The sequence below is a fragment of the Salvia splendens genome, chromosome 1 (genome assembly GCF_004379255.2).
Source record: "Salvia splendens isolate huo1 chromosome 1, SspV2, whole genome shotgun sequence".
Lineage (NCBI taxonomy): Eukaryota > Viridiplantae > Streptophyta > Magnoliopsida > Lamiales > Lamiaceae > Salvia > Salvia splendens.
In genome coordinates this window covers 5,588,136-5,607,502 of record NC_056032.1, presented here as the reverse complement: position 1 = coordinate 5,607,502, position 19,367 = coordinate 5,588,136, and the positions used below count along the sequence as shown (strand labels likewise).

General features: G+C 37.2%; 3 protein-coding genes across 4 annotated transcripts; 1 reads left to right on the top strand and 2 right to left on the bottom strand.

Annotated features, from left to right (window-relative positions):
* Nucleotides 1–1,916: 1,916 nt before the first annotated feature.
* Nucleotides 1,917–2,472, bottom strand: LOC121804427. The gene has a single exon (XM_042203971.1). It carries the CDS (start codon nt 2,441–2,443, stop codon nt 2,117–2,119), a length of 327 nt encoding a protein of 108 aa, XP_042059905.1. The 5' UTR covers nt 2,444–2,472; the 3' UTR covers nt 1,917–2,116.
* Nucleotides 2,473–6,611: 4,139 nt separating this feature from the next.
* Nucleotides 6,612–10,640, top strand: LOC121809814 (sulfoquinovosyl transferase SQD2-like). 2 transcript variants are annotated; one of them, XM_042210622.1, is made up of 11 exons: nt 6,612–7,130; nt 7,746–7,812; nt 8,059–8,129; nt 8,285–8,402; nt 8,513–8,586; nt 9,181–9,236; nt 9,325–9,408; nt 9,528–9,615; nt 9,702–9,779; nt 9,857–9,913; nt 9,987–10,640. In XM_042210622.1, exons 1-11 carry the CDS (start codon nt 6,790–6,792, stop codon nt 10,477–10,479), a joined length of 1,527 nt encoding a protein of 508 aa, XP_042066556.1. In that variant the 5' UTR covers nt 6,612–6,789; the 3' UTR covers nt 10,480–10,640. The 2 variants fall into 2 exon arrangements, with proteins under 2 accessions (XP_042066556.1, XP_042066564.1); XM_042210630.1 differs by having other exon boundaries at nt 6,898–7,134.
* Nucleotides 10,641–10,678: 38 nt separating this feature from the next.
* On the bottom strand, nt 10,679–13,445 carry LOC121809804 (laccase-4-like). Its single transcript, XM_042210613.1, has 6 exons — nt 13,284–13,445; nt 12,676–12,827; nt 12,345–12,589; nt 12,098–12,226; nt 11,094–12,023; nt 10,679–10,997 (listed from the first exon to the last, which is right to left on the bottom strand). The coding sequence occupies exons 1-6, from the start codon at nt 13,371–13,373 to the stop codon at nt 10,867–10,869; spliced, it is 1,677 nt and encodes a 558-aa protein (XP_042066547.1). The 5' UTR covers nt 13,374–13,445; the 3' UTR covers nt 10,679–10,866.
* Between the last annotated feature and the right edge of the window lie 5,922 nt (nt 13,446–19,367).

Sequence of the window (19,367 nt, the reverse complement as noted above, 5' to 3'; positions counted from 1 at the left end):
TCATAGACAAGTAGTAAAAACTAATAAAAGTACTAGACATGAAAGAAATTGATAAAACCCATGGTCGAATCTTCAATTTTCAGTCTTCTCTTGCGTGGATCTGCAAAGCTCCGCTCCAATGAAAGATAGATGAATTATATGTGGAATAAGAGATGAAAGAAAGTGTACATATAGAGAATGAATGGAGGCTCTAAGATGGAGAAGGACGAATTAGGTTAAGAGGTATTTATAGGTGGAAAAAAGGTTTATTTTTGATAATTTTCGTGCTCTACAATAAATGGGAGAGATTTGGGCAACAATTTATTTTCTTCCTTGAATTTCCTCCTAAATTTCCGTCAGCTTTGACTGCACTGTGCAATGTTCGTAGAATGGTCATAACTTTCTCTACAGAACTCCGATTGGGACGTTCAACATATCCACGCGAAGCTCTTTCGAAGACGAAGAGAGTGGTATGTAGTAAGCAATGATTGGATTTCAAACTCGCTGAAAAAATGGGCTCGGACAGAGGCTGCTGCACCTTCGCCTTTTTGCACATTTTTTCTATCTTTTTCTATCATTTGTCAACAAACACATCAAAAATACCAAATGTATAACATATGCAGTTTAAGAACATAATTTGCATGATTGACATTTAAAACGAGTCAATCTAACCCTTAAAAACATGCAAAATCCGTGTTTGTCAATCGAGAGCCATGCTAATCTTCTCTACATCGTTCCAATTTTATTAGATGTTTTTGAAGGAATCAAGGCGTAGTAAAGGCAATGGCGGATCCAGACCCCGAAAATGCCAGGAGTGGAATTTAATATATAAATATTTAATATTTAATTTAATATTATATTTAGTAATAAAATAAATAATATTATATTAATATTTAAGTAGCACTAACTTCGTTAAAATATAAACATGCATTAGCTTGCAAATATGTATTATTCATGTAAAAATATAAAATTATTGTAAATATTATATACATTCAAAATCATCATCGTAAATATTATATACAAAAGTGATATAACTATAGCAGTAAATATTTAGATTTCAAAAATATTTAAAAGTTTATTTTGTTACATAGAAAATAATTAAAATGCATGGATTACAAATTATAAGTACTTTAGAAAAAAAATAAACATTAACACAAGATTAAAAATAATTTTAACTAAAAAATAAATATAACAACATAATATATGCAAATTAGTAAAAGTTTAGATTTCATAAAGTATTTAAAGGTAATCCATTATTTAATAAATATGAATTGATAAATTTAAAAAGTACAAAATAAAATATATGCTCTTGTTGAGGGTTGAACCCTAGACCTCCTAGTTTAAAACCCAACAATCAAACCATTAGACTACTACATTTTATATGACTTTTATTGAAAACAAATTGATTTTTAAACTCCACGGAGGGGGCGGATATTTATGATTTTTGTGGAACTACTACTTCCAACTAAAAAATAAATTTAAAATAAAAGCAAGTATTAGTTAATTAATTAATTAATTAATAATAAAACATGATGTGCTGATATCCCAACACAACTACAAAAGCTTTTGTCTATTTAAATTAATAGCTCCCGGTCCGGACCAATAAAAAATGAGTACTATTATTTGACCATATTATGGTCGAACATAACATTTATTCATCAAATATTATGGATTTACAATGACCATCAATTCGAAAAATAGATTTACAATTAACATCCCTCTATTATATAGTCGTTCCAAGGTAGTTGATGCATTTTAATTGGGCACGAAAATTAAAAAATTGATGTGTTAAACTTTAAAGTTGAAAAAATAAAGTATAAAGAAGATAAAGTTTTTGCTAAAAAAATGACTCAATCTTGTAACAATCCGAAAAGAACTATTTTAGGACGGAGGATTACTATTTATTATGATCGGTCATAGTCAAATAATTTTCTTAGTTTCAACTTAATTCATTCATTTCATTTCGGAAAAATCATGAAACAATATTTCATCAAATATTTGAGGCCATCATAGAAGAAAACTAGAAGTTATCCTTTTCATGCCTAATCAAAGCACAAATACATATCTTGAGCAAATTCTAAAGAAAAACAAAATATGAAACATCATGTTATTTTCCTCTCTATTCGATTTTGTTACACTAGCAAGAGCTGGAAACTGAATTAGATCTTTGCAAAGAAGAAGAAGAAGAGTTGAAGAACTCGATGCAGTCTTCAATGGCTTCAGCTCTCCTCGAATCATCAAGCGTTTCCGCATATGATCGACACCTCCCCAAACTCGCTGACGACGACACTTTGCACGAGCATCTCCTCCGCCTCCCTGCCGCCGCCGGCATAGCTCTCGAAACCTTTTCTCCGATGAACTTGAAGAACCCTTTAAACGCCCATGTCTTCATCATCACCTTCTTCTTTTCTTCTCCAACTTTGCCACCGTGGTTCAGACACACTCTTCTACTCATCATCATCATCTTGTCTAATTTGTGTGAAGAGAGAGAGATGAGAAGAGACAATGGTGAAATAGGGAGTGGTATTTATTGGCGAAAATATGTGAGGAAAAACAATTACTAAATGAAAAGTTAAATTAGAAATAAAGACAAAGGGTAGATTAAGGTTGTTGACTAGAAAAGTACTCCTTGAACTTCTAAAATCACCATACCTTACCTTATCTATATCTAAGTTATACATAAATTTCATATTGTTACTTGCATTTCAATATACTACTACTATCTAATTAGTTCCATATACCTTTATTTTGGTACTATAACTTCCTTTGTTTAGGTAATACTATACCTTCTTTTTTTTGATATATCGTAATTTTAACATAGACCAAAACTATCGACATACCGACGAGCAATGATACTGAAATTATTAATTTGCATATAGAAAACTTTGACTTAATAATTTTAAACGTATGCATAATAACATTCTAGACTACATGAACAAATATAAGGACTTTTCTACTTTCTTCTTCTTCTTTGAAAGACTTTCTAACAACTAATTACCATCACAAATTCAAAATAAAATAAATGCTTAATAATGGATCTTATTTTTGTAATTGTCATGACTATAGACAATGACTTAGCAGATCAAATAATTTTTTTTTGAATTTAACAATTTGACATCTCATTGCATTTTAATTGATCATTTTAGACATTTAAAGTAATCTTATAGAAAGTTAGTCATTATATATAAATAAATATTATAGTAGAATTTTAACATCTATAATATAAATATATACCGATTATGCGAAGTAGTATATATCAATATTTTGGTATGTTCTAAATGTCTATCACTTTGGTTTCACAGTATATGCACTTCTTTTGGCATATGGTAGCAATATAGATGGGATTTATCGGAAAAAATATCATACTTTCTAGCATAAATTCCGGTATACCTAAATTCAGTATCTTTTACTCCATTTTTCGTTACTGTTATATCAATTTTTTTATATTTTTCGAGATCCCTAGTTTTTTTTAAATGTGCGTTATTGAGTTTAAAATTAATTACTTGCTTCACAAATTGACGTAGGATATGAAAGAGGTACTTTTACTTCAGTCACTAGCATACGATTAGGTTTAGAGTAGAAGTAACTCCTTGTAAAGATTGTTTAAATTTTACCTTAGTTGGTGCTACGTTTTCATACATACATTGTTTTCTTACCTATAATTATATAAAGTACTAATACAAATTTTACTCACAAGAGATTAGGAAATCTTTTGTAATATGCTAGTTTTTGTGGTCAAAAGAAAAGAGAATATGGAGGGGCCCTTGAGAGCAACAATACATTTAGTATGTTACCTTTATTTCACTATATTACCATCACAATAGCGCAAAAAAAGTGATGAATGGGATTTGGGTGAAAGCCAAGAGATACCCTTCTTGTTGTTTTAAATTAGGGAAAACGGTAGAAAAATATAAATATTGGTACATTGTAGAGTTTGGATTTGTTCTCAATTCTGTAGGTGGATTATTTTTGTAAAATTGTACTATGTGATATGGATTATGGAAGCTGGAAAATTATATGTGGGCGTCATCGCCATCACGTTAAACGGTGTAGTCTATTCACAAAGAAAATGAGCCAAGGAAAGAAATGTACTACAGTACTTGAAAAATCAGGTGCGACAGAATCAATTTATTTGTTTGCATTATTAATAACTATAAAAATATAACATATTAATAATATGAGCCAACGAAATATGTGATAAAAAATATGTATTGTCTTTTGTTGGAAGTATTTATTTTGAAAATTTGGGACCAAGATTCAGCAACTTTATGTGTGCCCATATTTCATCTTTTGTTACCTTTATCTACCTTGAATCACAAACATTAAAGCTTTCCTCTGCATTGGAATTAATGTTTATGTTTGAATGGGAAATTTCCTTTTTGACTGGAATTTTCTGCCTCATTTAACATTTGGTTGAACAGGATGATAACTGCAACTTCATTATGGTTGTGCAGTTTTAGACAGTGAAAAATAAAGGAAATAAATTCTTTTTAAATTTATTTTTTTTGAATGATGTAGGTCATAACACTAAAGGGACATTATCATGACATAGGTAGACATTGCCATGAATTTATTTATTTTTGGTATTATTTTATATCGGTAGTGCTGAATTATATGTCAACATATGATCTTCATCTCGTATATAGTGGTATAATAGAGAAGAATTGAGAAAATAGAAATCAAGCCATCTTTCCATTTTTCTAAATTGGAGTATATCTTTTAGAATTTAGATGCAGAATCTTACCATTTTTTGCATGAAGTAATTGAGCTGAATTTGATTCAGCCAAATGCAGATTTTGTACTTTGTAGTTCAATAACCTAATAAAAAACTGACCACTGTAACAAAAAAGGTCCAATTGTGACATAATTTTTGAAAAATTAGAAATGCCATCAAATAAAATAGTGACACATTATAAATGCATGGTTACTATTATTTGTGTCACAAAATTATGTCATTAAATTTAGTGATATTTAAAAGTCTAGCTAATGTTATGTAATGTAAATTGTAAAGTGAAGTTGTGAATTATAAGCTGGTGCCTCAATTTCCCATTCTCAACTCATCACTTCATCTGCACAAGATTTTAGTAATATCAGAGGCTGATTTGAAGGCTATGAACATGTTTTTGCTGTTCTCTTTCTCTTTGTGTGATGTTATCTATTTTGGTATTCAGATTGAATTCATGTAACCCTTTGCTGCTTTGGAGTTATTGCACATTCTTTTAGAAATAGCCTTCACGTGATACTCCGTCCATCCACCTTTTAAAAAGTCAATTTTATCATTTTAAGTTGTCCACGATTTAAAGACTCATTTTTTTTTTTTCAGTTTTGATATGCAGACCCTACATTCCACTAATTTTTTATGCTCACTATCTATTATAAAACTAATACTACTAAAAATGGGTCTCACATTCAACTTACTTTCTCTATTTACTTTTCTTAACAAAGTCAATCAATTTCTTAAATTCTGTACAGATTCAAAATGGTTCTTTAAATGGTAAACGGAGAGATATTGTTGTTCATTGGCTTAGAGCATCAGCAGTGGGGTGCCCTATAGCCCGCCCTATAGGGTGCCCTATACTCTGTCACGTCAACATTTTATCCTCCTACCCATCCACCTGCAGTGGGGCGCCCTATAGCCCACCCTATAATTTTAACTCTTATTTTGTATTTATTTTTTTTTATTTTTTATGTTTGCAAATATATCAATTAGCAAGAATAAATATAAAAACACCACAAATTAAAGGCAAATCCTATTATCAGTATTTATTTTTTATTTTTTTATATTTTATGCTTGCAAATATGGAAAATCGTCGGAATTCATTATTGAATTTAGAGAGAAATTGAGATGGGGAAGAGAGTGGAGTAAAAGATGTGAAATGAAGTAAAAAAATTGGTGATATATATAGAAGAAAATATTAAAAAATAATATTTAAAAATGAAAATGTGTGCATCGTCCGGACCTATCCTCTTTACCCCCGCAATGGGGCGGAGGATGCAAAAAATGGTTCATCGTCCGCAGATGATGCATAGGGCGCGGAGGAAGGAAGTTGCATAGGGCGTGGAGTTGCAGTGGCATCCTAAGGCGCGTCCATGTATCGGGCAGACTTTAGGGCGCCCAACTAGATGCTCAGGTTGTTAGTTTTTGCTTGGGTTTGTTTTTTTAGTTATTGCAGGATTTTGAACTTCATATCGAAACATGAGAAATAGAGGATTAAGATTATGAACTATTGATTTTGTTGTAAAAAAATAGAAAATTATACATTCTTTATGGACTACTACCAATAAGACAATTATTGCAATTGGACAAAACAAAATACAGGCCAATTTAGTTTGAGTGCCAGAGGCCCATATTATCACGTTGAAAATATGAGTCCAATAAAAGAGACAGATTCTAGATTTGAAAATGAAATCAGTACAAACTTTGGATATAAAATTATACTCCACTGTACTAAGAAAATCAAATTTTAACTGTGAATTATATATGAAAATAATAAAACAGTGGATAGAAAACTAAAAGAAGTTTGAATATTTTCCATTAAAAAAATAAAAATAGTGAAAATCATAAAAGAATTTACTCCTATATATCATATAGACCCCAATATTTTGAATATTGTCCAAAACGTCCCCAAAAACCGTTGAACAGAAAAACAGTCATCTTCCGGATATACTCAACACCTCAGAGCAAAGAATATGCCTTGAATGTCTCACATTCCTCTCTCTCAAACACGCACTGAAAATATCCAAGCTCCCTTCTCCATGATTGACTACAAAGAGCACACAACAAAGAACCCCAAATAATTTAATCTCACCATGCCCAATTCTTCTCTCTCCCTCCCCACTTCCTCTTCTTACTCACTCCTACCCCCACTCTTCAATTCCGGAGTTTCTCGCTCTTGTGCATCCAGGAAAAGGAAGCCTGTCACTCTAAATTGTGTAAATGCTCGATCTTCGCAGCATAGAAGGCTTAGGAGTAGTGCTGAATTGAGAATTATGAGAGTGAGATCATCCAATAATGAAGGTAGCAGCAGCAATGTAACAATTACGGAGCATAATGCAGGAGAGGAAGAGGATAAATCTCCTACTCCGCCTGAGCAAGAGGCTAATTCGAGGCCTAGGCGCATCGCCCTCTTTGTTGAGCCATCTCCATTTTCGTGGGTGATTAAGTGCTTGTTTCTTGATTGTGTCCATTTATGATGCATTCAATCTGTTCGATAAAATGTCTGTCTAGCTGATGAAATTGGGAAATTTCCATGCATTATGATGTTACCTTTTCAAGTTGTTGTTTCATATCCTGAAAATAAGAAAACAGTCCTAATAGCTTGATTTTTTGAACTCTTTTTGGCAGTTTGCTTTCGTTTAGATGTTATGAGTTTAAGATGCTTGTTATTTACTAGCTGAATGCATTCGTTGTTTTGGTTATACCTTGATGCTGAATAGGTAATCTCACTTAGATTAAAGTTCATGCTGCAAGAGTTTCTATTAGTCTGATTGCCTTCGGGACGTGTAGCATTTTCTGATGTGATTCAGTAAGATACGAGTGTTCTAACTTCACAAACTTATCTGATCGGTCTTTGCATATGTAAGATTGATTACTTCCAACTAAAGCTAAGTATGCTATGCTGCCATTGTAAGGGTTTTGGCTTTTAATATCTGTTCCGAAAACCACATATTAGTTTGATCAAAGTCCAATTATTTTGGAAGTGTTGCCGAATAATTATACTTCTTTGATGATCAATTACTTACTCATATTTTGGGATTATATGCAGTTATGTCTCTGGATATAAAAATAGGTTCCAGAATTTCATTAAATACTTGCGCGAAATGGGTGATGAGGTATGTTGCTATTCATTTTGATCAATTTCAGAACCCGAGTTGTGATGAAAAATTGTGTCCATTAAGCTCTCCAAAATGAGGCAAATTCTATATCGATAGATTTTAGGAGCCATTACCCTACATAATCAGGCTGATAAACTGAGTGGACTTTGAAATTAAAAAAAAATAAAAATAAATAGAAGGCCGTATATGTGGTTGCAAAATGATTGCTTCTGAATTTCCACTATTTTGGTGCTCGACACACAGGTCATGGTTGTCACGACCCATGAAGGACTGCCTGAAGAGTTTTATGGAGCTAAATTGATTGGATCAAGAAGGTGAGCTTTTGGTTCTTTCTTTTTCAGTAATAATACGAAATTAATAATTGTCATACATAAATTATTCTCAAGTCTCAACTCGTCTCATTTAAAAAAAAAAGAAAAAAAAAATCTGGTTTTGAGTGCCTTGATCTGATTGAACGATGTCCGGGCAGCTTTCCTCTTCCCTGGTACCGGAATGTGCCTTTGTCACTAGCACTTAGCCCAAGAATAATTTCAGCGGTCGCAAGATTCAAGCCTGACATCATACACGCGTCATCCCCTGGAATTATGGTATATTCAACAACCTTGTTGTTTTACCCCTCTTTCGTACTCAAGGCTCTGTCTTTTGCTGTTGAGACATCTTAAGATACATAAACTGCATGGAATTGTTTCCACTGCAGGTGTTCGGTGCTCTCCTCATTGCGAAATTACTATCCGTACCAATAGTGATGTCGTATCACACCCATATTCCTGTGTATGATTTATTTATGTCTCAGATCTCTTTCACATCTTCTCTTCTCTTCTTTATGTTTTATGTTGGTAGAATTTGGCTGTTTGGCTTCGTGGTGATCTATGTCAAATCTCCAACCATATTTTTAGTAAATCAAAGCTATATTTACAATTTAACGCCGTTCAATAGGCAGCGCTGCAGCAGTTCAGTTATATACGGCTTATTTCAAATAGTAACCACAGCCATCGGTCAAATACACATATAAGTACTTCACAACCATTCACAAGTTATACTTTTTATAGAGAAAATATAGTTTATTGATGTGAATATCTGAACAATTTTAAATTACATTGTAATATAGCTGAACGTTAGTATTTTTTAATATGCAGTACATGAAATAGTTATGTACTACACTTTTTTGAACTGTTTGGTGATACGTGTTAATCAGTGTAGTACTGCAAAAATAGCCATATTGGTGTACTACATATTTGATAAATGGATGTTATAATGTGCAGATAAAAATATAATCGCAATATCATTTGGTTTCATCTTTTTTTAATATCTGTTCACATTCATGAAATGTGGTAGCTGTGCTAATTGAAAGTTTGTATAGTGCAGATATATCCCAAGATACACTTTCAGTTGGTTGGTAAAACCTATGTGGTTGGTTTTAAGTACGTTAATTCAATCTACACTATTACCTCCCTCGATTTTGTCATGTTGTTTGTGGATCATAATAACGATTGGATAATCTGTTGCAAGAATTTCTGCATCGGGCTGCTGATCTTACACTGGTGCCTTCAGTTGCTATTGCAAATGATCTAGAAGCAGCAAGAGTGACAGCAGGTGCAGTTTATCATCTTTCAGTCGAACTGATAAATCTCCTAGTTGAGATTCGGATCTTTTGTCACTCTCATCTCCGTTTTTGAAGTAAAACTTTGTTTCTTGACTTTGAAAACTATCAGCTAACAGAATACGGCTCTGGAACAAGGGTGTTGATTCCGAGAGCTTCAACCCCCGCTTTCGCTCCCACGAAATGAGACTAAGATTGAGGTATCTACTCCGTCTATGACTATGATCTTAATTAATCTTAGTCAGTTTGAATCTTGATGATTGGTTGTTTATTCTTTATAAACTAGCAATGGAGAACCAGACCGACCGTTGATAGTTCATGTAGGGCGTCTTGGTGTCGAGAAGAATTTGGATTTCTTGAAAAGGTACGTTTCTTGTTTTCTAACCGAATTGTTTTCGAAGGTGCCTTGTGTTGACATTGGAGATCTCGTTCTTGAAACAGTGTCATGGACCGGCTGCCAGAAGCTCGTATAGCCTTCGTTGGAGACGGGCCATACAGGTGAGTTTCAGACACAAGTTCACAATGGATGCGATTCGCTGTCCGATTTTGACGATTAATTTGGCATATCTAGGGCGGAGCTGGAGCAGATTTTCCACGGCATGCCTGCTATATTCACAGGGATGCTAGAAGGAGAAGAGCTCTCACAAGCATATGCTAGCGGAGATATCTTCGTCATGCCCTCAGAGTCGGAGACTCTGGGGTTCGTCGTCTTGGAGGCCATGTCGTCCGGGCTTCCCGTCGTGGCTGCTCGTGCCGGAGGAATCCCGGACATCATCTCCCAAGAGCAGCAGGGAAGCACAGGCTACCTGTACAACCCTGGAGACATTGACGACTGCTTGAGCAAACTTGAACCTCTTCTGCACGACCAACAACTCCGGGAAACCATCGGCAAAGCAGCGCGCGCGGAGATGGAGAAGTACGACTGGAGGGCTGCGACTTGGAAAGTCAGAAACGAACAATATAACGCTGCGATCTGGTTCTGGAGGAAGAAGAGAGCGCAGTTCTTGCGACCTTTCCAGTGGCTGCTCCGACGGCCGCTTCGCTCTCCCGCCGTCCAAACGTAAGCCTGCATTTTTGAAACCTAATCCTACAATGCCTCTGATTTTGATGTGATGATATGAAGATTGCAGAAAGGTTGTGTTGTGTAGAAAAATGTAGCTTAACTGTGTATAGCATGTGTTGTGTGTAAGATGATGGATTAGTTGATAGAATCGTCTTTCGTCTATTCTTTGTTGAAGTTTGAGATTTAAACTAGCAGATAAGTGAAGATAAAAAGGTTGTAGTACATATTAAAAAATTGGAATGAAAAAAATATGACAATAGAAAGTGAGAGTATAGATAATTATTGAGGATACAATTAAGTCGAGCAAATAAAACAAACAAATATAGTACATTCTCTCCAAACTTCAGCAGAAGAAATATTTCACTCTCGAATTCGCAGTTCAAAATGTTCAGCACTTGGGCAAATCTTTCGGCGGCGGCAAAACTGACTGATTTTTGCCCTTTCCGTCGTCCACTTGGAACGCCATTTTCAGCCCCCAAGTGGTGTGCACTTCCAAGTGGCAATGCATGAACCACACACCTGTCCAATTTCAATCCTTATATTTATCAGTATGCATTACAAAATGGAGTAGTATATATATTCATCAGTATCTCAAACAAAGATTGAAAAATTTACCGGGATTGTCAGCGGTGAACCGGATTGCGACCCACCCTCCGGACGGCACGCCAACCGTGTTCCTCTCGACCGGATCGATGAGGTTGAAGCTTTTGGGATCCGTTTTGGGGTTGAAATTGCCGGATCCTTTTCCGACAACGAAGAAATTGAATCCATGGAGATGGACCGGGTGGTTCTCCGGCGCGATTATCCCGGTGTCCTGCAAAACCACCTGCACCGTGGCGTTGAACGGCAGCCGGTACACCTTCGTCGCGGATATCGTCGCCATGTTTTGCGGCGGAGCGCCGGTGTAGTTGAACGGCGTCGGCGGATTCCCAGGGAAGTCGGTGGTGTAGACTCCTTTAATGTTGAACAAGTGCGCTTGTAGCAAGGCGGTTGTCGGCATCACGAATGTGATGTTGTTCACGCTCGCCACTACCCGGCTCCCGTTCGCTGCTCTGCACGTCGGGCACGGGTTGATCCCGAGCCCCACCGCGAACAACAGCGACCGGTCAACCGTTTTCGGGACCTTCGCCGGGTAGGTCTTCGAGTTGAGGCTGCGGAGGGAGTTGGAGAACGTGTCCGCCACCGGGGTGGCGTTGCGCGCGGGGACGGCGGTGACGGCGGTGGGGGTGGCGGACAGCGTGCCGGAGTAGTGGAGCGTGGCGGTGGCGGTGAGGTTGTCGATCGCAACCACGGGCGTGTCCATGAACGTCGAGGCCGCAATGGCGAATTTCCCGGCGCGCTTGCTCGCCGTTAGGACGACGTTGGTGGTTTGGCCCGGGGCGATCAAGACCGTGTCGGTCGTGAAGGGCTTTACATAGGTGGCGTCGACCTCGACGACGGTGAATTTGTGGCCGGCGATCTTGAAGAAGAGTTCTTCATTGAGGGCAGCGTTGATTAGGCGGAGAAGGTATGATTTTCCCGGGGTTACATCTAGTTGGTAGCCATCTATTTGTACCAAAGCATTATTATGTTAAATTAAATCTTATCTTGTTATAATAGGTCCATATGTAAGTTGTTACCTGTGGAGGAACAATTAGGGCTGAGTCCTGGGTACCCGTTGATCGTGTGGGCATCAGAGACGTTCGGGGCGAGGCCGGACTTCATTGCCTCATTGATCACATCTTCAGTGTTGGATTTCCACCATTCAGCTAATGAAACGACACGAGTTTTAATTTTAAAAAGATAATAGAAAATGTGACACCTAATTATAAATAGAAAAGCAGAAGTAATTAGTAATAGTACTATATAATTAAATTGCGAGCTAACCTAGAATGATGACTCGTTCGTGGTCGGGTTTGGGGAAAGGGTAAGGGACGGCGAGCTTAGGCAAGATGACGATGGCACCGTGCACGGTGGCCCTCAGCCACAAAATGTGAGCATGCCACCAGAGTGTGCCTCTCTGGCCCGTGATGGTGAAGTTGTAGACATAACTCTGCCCCGGCTGGATCGGACACTGGGTGATATATGCTGGACCGTCAGCCCACCCGGTGCGAAGCTGCCGGATTCCGTGCCTAATTCATCATCGCCAACAATAATTAATTGTTCATATTATAGTAAACAAAATTTTAGTATGTGTGAAGTTATTTAAGTGGCTTACCAGTGGACGGAGACATTGTACTTGACATGGTTGACAACCTTGACCAAAACGGTGTCGTCTTCTCTAGCATATACAGTTGGTCCTGGAAAGTTTCCATTTACAGTAACAGTTGGTTTCGTTGAGCACAAGCGACTTGTGTTTTTCATGACCACCTGTCACATAAACGACACTACTTATTTTTTTAATCAAAATATATTCGTTTATTGATAGATTAAGTTATAAATATGGTGGAACTTCCCATTGGTTTGTAATTTTAACTAGTTACCAAAATTAGCTTGAAAAGTAGGCCAACAACTGGAATTAATTTGATTGCGATTAGGAATGTAATCATTGTCCAGATTTAGAGACTACAATATGCTGCCCATTTCGTCATATGATTCGAAAATATGTTAGGAAATTATTTCATCTGATCAGAAAAGTGATCAAATTACTAAGAATAATGACCTTTTTTTGACACGTGACTAATACATTTAGAAACGCAAATTAACGTCCTTAGTCATTTGACTATTTCTTTGGTAGTGGTTACAAGACAATAAGTATGAAATAACTTTGTAGTAACATTTTCAAAAAATAGTTTCATAGGATGATAAAGAAAGTAGAAGACTTACATTGAACTTGTAATGACGAACTCTGGATTCAACCATCATAGGAGAGAAGCAAGATAGGAGGATAAAAACCCTAATCATCCAATAATCCATTTTTTTTGTTTCACACACTGAGTGTGTGTGAAAGGGAAGTGAAGATTTGTTGATGAGTTGAAAGTGGGAACGAAGATGGTAGTGGGATAGGAATGAGAAAAGAGGAGGAGGAAATATATAGGTGATGAGAAAGCTCAGTTGCAGCCATGACGTCCTTGTTACTTCGTTAGGTGAAACCATAAATCCTTCACTCATAAGCCTTTCTTTCCCAATTCTAAGTTATTCTCTCCCTCTCTCACACACACTATACATACATTATGTACCAGAAATGTGAAAACCAAGAAGAAGGGAGAAGAAAAGTTAAAGAAAAAAACATGTCCAAAGATAAAAATATATAAACAGAAATACAAAAGTTAATATATTAAAATTGAAATATTTACTAATTATTTGTTTCAAATTCATGATCTTCATACCCCCCCCCCCCCCTATCTACGAATTAAGAGTGTAGTCTAGAAAAAAAAAGTGTAGTGCAGAATTTAATTTATTTTTTGTGCAGCTTTTAAATTTATGTCCATTTGTCAAGTAAAAAAAAGAGTGTAATGTAGAAGGAAGGATAGATTTTTTTTTACAATTTGATATCGAATGTGAATGAGGTAAAAACAAAATATAAAGAGGTACTCCCTCCGTTTCATAGTAGTGGAGTCATTTTGGTACGTTCCATAGTAGTGGAGGCATTTCCTTTTTTAGTAAGTCAACACATTTTTTCTCACTTACTTTATTATCTCTTTATCTCTCTACCTTTTTCATTTCCTACTTTATTTTCCTTTACTTAACACCCGTGCCGAAAAGAAATGTCTCTACTACTATGGAACGGATGGAGTAGTATATTGTTATGTTCTTAGTAATGGACGAAAATCACAATAAGATCACACTTTTCCTAGATATATGAAGTCTTATATATCAAGTTAAAAGACATTTCTTGATCTTTTATTTAAGATTCTTATATTATCCAAGACGAAATCACACGAAAGAAGTAAAAATTGTGTTGTACTTTATTTATACTATTAGACTTGAGAACAAAAATGTAAAATTAAGTGTATCAAACATGTTTTGAGAGTTCACAACTATCGGATATATTCAGAATATTTTATATTAATTTATTTAGGTTTTATTTGGCAATTTTTACAACTTTTATTAAAGCTTAGACCATATTTTTGTGCTTTTCCCAAAATTACCATTTTTATAAATGTTTAGAACATTCAAATCATTTTTTATATTTAAATTCTCTTTAATCCGGTGCCTTTGATATAATTATCTTTTAATTTGCTTGTTAATTTGGTGATATTCATGGACTCTCACTTCACACGTTCATAAAATCTGGTTTTTTATATTTTAATTTGGTGATATTCATGGACTCTTCACACGTTCATAAAATTTGGTTTTTCATATTAAAAATTTATATTTTTAATTATAAAAGTTATTTTAGAAAAGTTTTTCTTAGTAAATAGGAGTATATTTAAATTCTCTTTAGTCCGGAGCATATCTACATACAACAATTGTACATTTAAAAAGATTTCAGTAACTCTTTAAACCCTAATACTCCATTATGCACCGTAATCCCGTAGATAGATATAGCTGAATGAAAATATGTTCATGATTGAATACGACAAGTCTGAAACAGTCCTAATTTGCTACTTGTATATGAATTTGTCACTTAATTAAATAAATTCCCAAAATTGAGGTGTTTGACTTAGAGGATTTTATTTTAGATGATGGACAACCTAAAATAGCAAATGGTTCTTTAAATGGTGGATAGAGGGAGTAACAAATAGTTAAAGTGAATAGAAAATTAAGTAAATGAGATAATAATGTAGATGAAGTCTTCTCTGCGATATTCTCTCACTTTAATTTATTGTCATTTTCCTAAATAACGGCAAAAAAATCAATCATATGAACTGCGGACGGATGGAGTACACTATTTTACATATAATCATACAGTATAACACATTAAAGAACATTTCACGATCTTTAAAATAAAATGTATATTACACATCTTATCCAAAATGTAATTATATAAAAATGAAAAAGTGCTTCACCTAGAAAATGAGAAAGAAAAAAAATTAAAATATTAAATATTATTATCTGTGTCCCAAAAGAATATGCACTTTTAGTTGATAAGCACAAATTGTAATACACATTTATTAAAGTAAGAAAAAGATACAATGCAAAATGAAATATTATTAGTGGATAATGAGTCTCACTTCATTATAGAGAATAGATTTTCTAAAATTAGAAAATACACAATTAAGTCGGGCTAAAAAAAGAGAGCATATTTTTATTGGAAAGTACTTTGAACAACATTAACAACAAATTTTTACTTCAAAAAACATTAAGAGCATCTCGAATGGCGGCTAGCGGACCGGCTAGCCGATTCCCGACGCTAGCTGGTTCGCTCGCCGAACCATTGGAGTCGGCTAGCGCCAAATCGGCGAGCGGACGCCGATTCTCGGGCACTGGCCGATGCGCTCGCCAATCGGCTGGCCGCCATTGTAGGCAAGCGATCGGCGAGCGATCGACCATCACTTTTTTTTAAAATTTTCGAAACACTATATATACGCGATTTGCACGCAATTTTCATTCACACCGCTTGTTTTAACGAGTTTTCTCTCTCACTTAATTTCTGTACGAGAGCAATAAAGCAAAATGGAGAACAACAACGAGGGGTTTCCAGTGACGAGCGGGTCTCAAACTCCCACGGTACCCGTGGGAGGTGGATGGGGTCCGATGGCCGGGTACTACAACATGTACCCTTGGCAGCAGATGATGCCAGGGATGGCTGTCGGGGGTAGTATGCCGGGATGGCAGGGGATGCAAGACGGACAGAGGGTACCGGGGATGCAACCCGGATGCAGATGATGCCGGGGTGGGTAGCCGGGATGCAGATGATGTCGGGGTTGCAACTGGGGATGCAGCCCGGGATGCAGGGGACGCCGGGGGGGGGGGGGGACAATGTCTATCGCCCGAGTTTTGATTTTTTGACTGCTTCTTCGTACACATCGACCCCATCGGAGACGCAGTTCACTGGGTGTGAGACTTTCTCCTTAGAGGAGTTGGGGATAGATCTCGAGGATGCGGACACTCCCATTCAAACGGGGGAGTAGGGCGGGGTCGGGGCGCACCAAAAAAGAAGAAGGGCAAGGGGAAGAGCAAAAGGGTGGTCGGCGAGTCGTCGCAGCCGGCTGATGACGACAGCTCGGCACGGAGGAAGTGGACGGATGCGGAGAACGTCGCGCTGTCCAAGGCTTGGGTGAGTGTTTGCGATGATCCCCTCCATTCGAACAATCAGAGGATCGTCAACTTGTGGGCTAAAATATCAGAAGCCTACAAGGCATTTTTCCCGGATGGGAGGCCACACAGCGGGGAGGAGTGCCGGAAGGGGTGGGACCGAATCAGGGCTGCGGTCTCCTGATTTTCGGGCTTGTACACCAACGCCCTCCGCATGCAGACCAGTAGCCAAACTGACGAGGACTGCAGGAGGATAGCGGAGAAAGCCTTCCCCATGTCCGGGCTTTATAAGGAGTTCACCTACTGGAACTGTTATGAGGTCCTAATGGACTCCGAGAAGTTTCGGGCAGGTGTCGATGCTGGCTGACCGAAGAAGCAGCGACTGAACTATGCCGGTGATTACAGCGACAGCATCGGCGGTTCCCACGACCTCCTCGAGGATGTTTAGGAGTTCCTGTCCCCTCCATCGTTTACTTGCCGCACTCGCCCGGTTGGGCAAAGGCGGGCACAACGGGTAGCGAGGGGGGTCGCCTAGGGGTCCCAGGAGGTCCAGTCGGCATCCCCCCTGTTGGCTCGTCGCTAACCGAGCTCGCCTTCTTCGCGCGTCAACAAACGCGGGCTCAGATGCACAAGATCTTAGCTGAATGGAGGGCGACAACTGACCCCGTGGAGAAGAGGTTTCTTCACTCAATGCTCGAGAGTATGCGGGTCGATTTGGATGCCGCCGCGGCACGGTTGGGGGGCTCAGACGCGGGCTCAGATGCCGCAGAGGTTGGGGTCCCAGATAGCGGCGACGACGGCGACGGCCACGAGGAGTGAGGCGGAGGCGGGGGCTCGTGTGTGGAAGAGGGGTTTTTTTAAAAATTAATGTAATTTTTTTTATATTAATGTAATTTTTTTGTAATTAATGTACTTTTTAAAATTTTACTCTTATTATTGAATTTTCTCGTATCTGCGTCGTAAATTTAATTCCGTATTTTGTGTGATTGTTAATTATTTGTTTTTTATAATTTTGTTTATCGTGGCTAGCCTATTGCTTATCCTGATGATGTGGCAGTGAGAGTTTTTAGTGCTAATGATGTGGCAGAAGGAATTGTGGCTAGCCTATGATTAACCTATTACCATTGTGGATGCTCTAACAGCCAATTTAGTTAGTTATGATTTGATGGGTAGTCAGCGGATCGTACAACGAATTTAAATTTTATCATTATAATTTTATTTATACTACTGCAATGTTTTATGCATACTATGATTGTTTTAATTACGGTTTACCAATCATCGGAGTTTATAATTTTTATCGTTTCAGAAATTTTCAATTTAGGTTAATTAGTCTACTGTTAGGGTGTATAATTTTTTTAATTTTCAATTTAAGAAAAAATTATATATGGATCCCATTTCTTCTTGACTACGTATATCAAATATACACATACATATTCAATTACTCAACATTAAACTGGTTTGAGATTATTTAAAAGATTGAGTTGGTTCTAAGGTCATCCACAACGCTGTTCCTATACCGTTCCTTAAACTACTATTTGCGGGCCCCACTGTACTTTTTTACTCCATTCCTTAACTAAGGAACGGAACCTGCAACCCTCTGTTCCTTAACCGTTCCTTAAATTACTATTCATTCAATTTCATTTTTTATTTTTATTTCCAACTCAATTCAATTAAAACAAACACACTTTAATAAAAAAACAAACACACTTTATTAAAAAACACACAACATTAAAACAAAGTTACAACTTAAACTTAAAAAAATAAAAAGCACACAATTAAAATCCTAAAAAAATAAAAGTACACAATTTTAATAATTTCATCCGCCAAAGTTTGCCCAAATGTGCTCAATTATATACTCTATTCCCGCCTCGGGTCCTTCGTCTTGGACAATCATGTTGTGCAAGATTATGCACGTATACATGATGTCGACCATGTTCTCCATGAACCACATACGAGCTGGGGCTTTGATGATGTTGAAGCGTGCTTGGAGAACCCCGAAGCCCTCTCCACATCCTTGCGAGCGGCCTCCTGCTTCTGCGCAAAAAGAGCCTGCTTCTTCCGCCTCCCGTCGTCGATCTTCTTCAAGTGATTGTTCCAATATTTGACGCATTTGTTCAAAAGGATCCATTAGTTTGATTAAATTTGGGAGAAGAAAAACAGAGTTGATTTGAGATGAAAATTGGGGTGGAAATAGAGAGGATTTGAGAGAAATAGATGTGTGTTTGTGAGTGAAATGAGTATGAAATAGGAGTATTTATAGAGTAAATAAATTAAAAAAATTAAAAAATAAAAAAAACGGCAAAAAAAACGGTAACAATACCGTTGCAAAAATTTTTTTTATTAAATTCGAATTTTTTTTAAAAAAAATCGAATTATTGCGTCACCTTGACGACGCCCACTCGCGGGGCAGCGAATGGGCGTCACGCGTCGAATGGGAGGCCGCCACGTCGCCTCGGCGCGTGGCGGAACGTGTCGTGCCGCGTCTCGCGGGAACGGCACCCGGCACGGCACCGGCACGGAATGGGGACGACACGGGCGGCTGCAACGCGTGCCGCCGCGGTTCCGTTCCTCCGGAACGAAATAAGGCACCGCAACGGCACGCGTTGCGGGTGCTCTAAGGTACGTAATCTAATAATAAATTTGTCACAGAGGAAGACCTCAAAAATAAAAAAATTAAAAAAATATCATGCATAATCTCGAAATTAAGTTGCAGGCCGAACACACACAACCAAATGCTTGAAGAAAATACAGAAATATTACTTGTAGAAA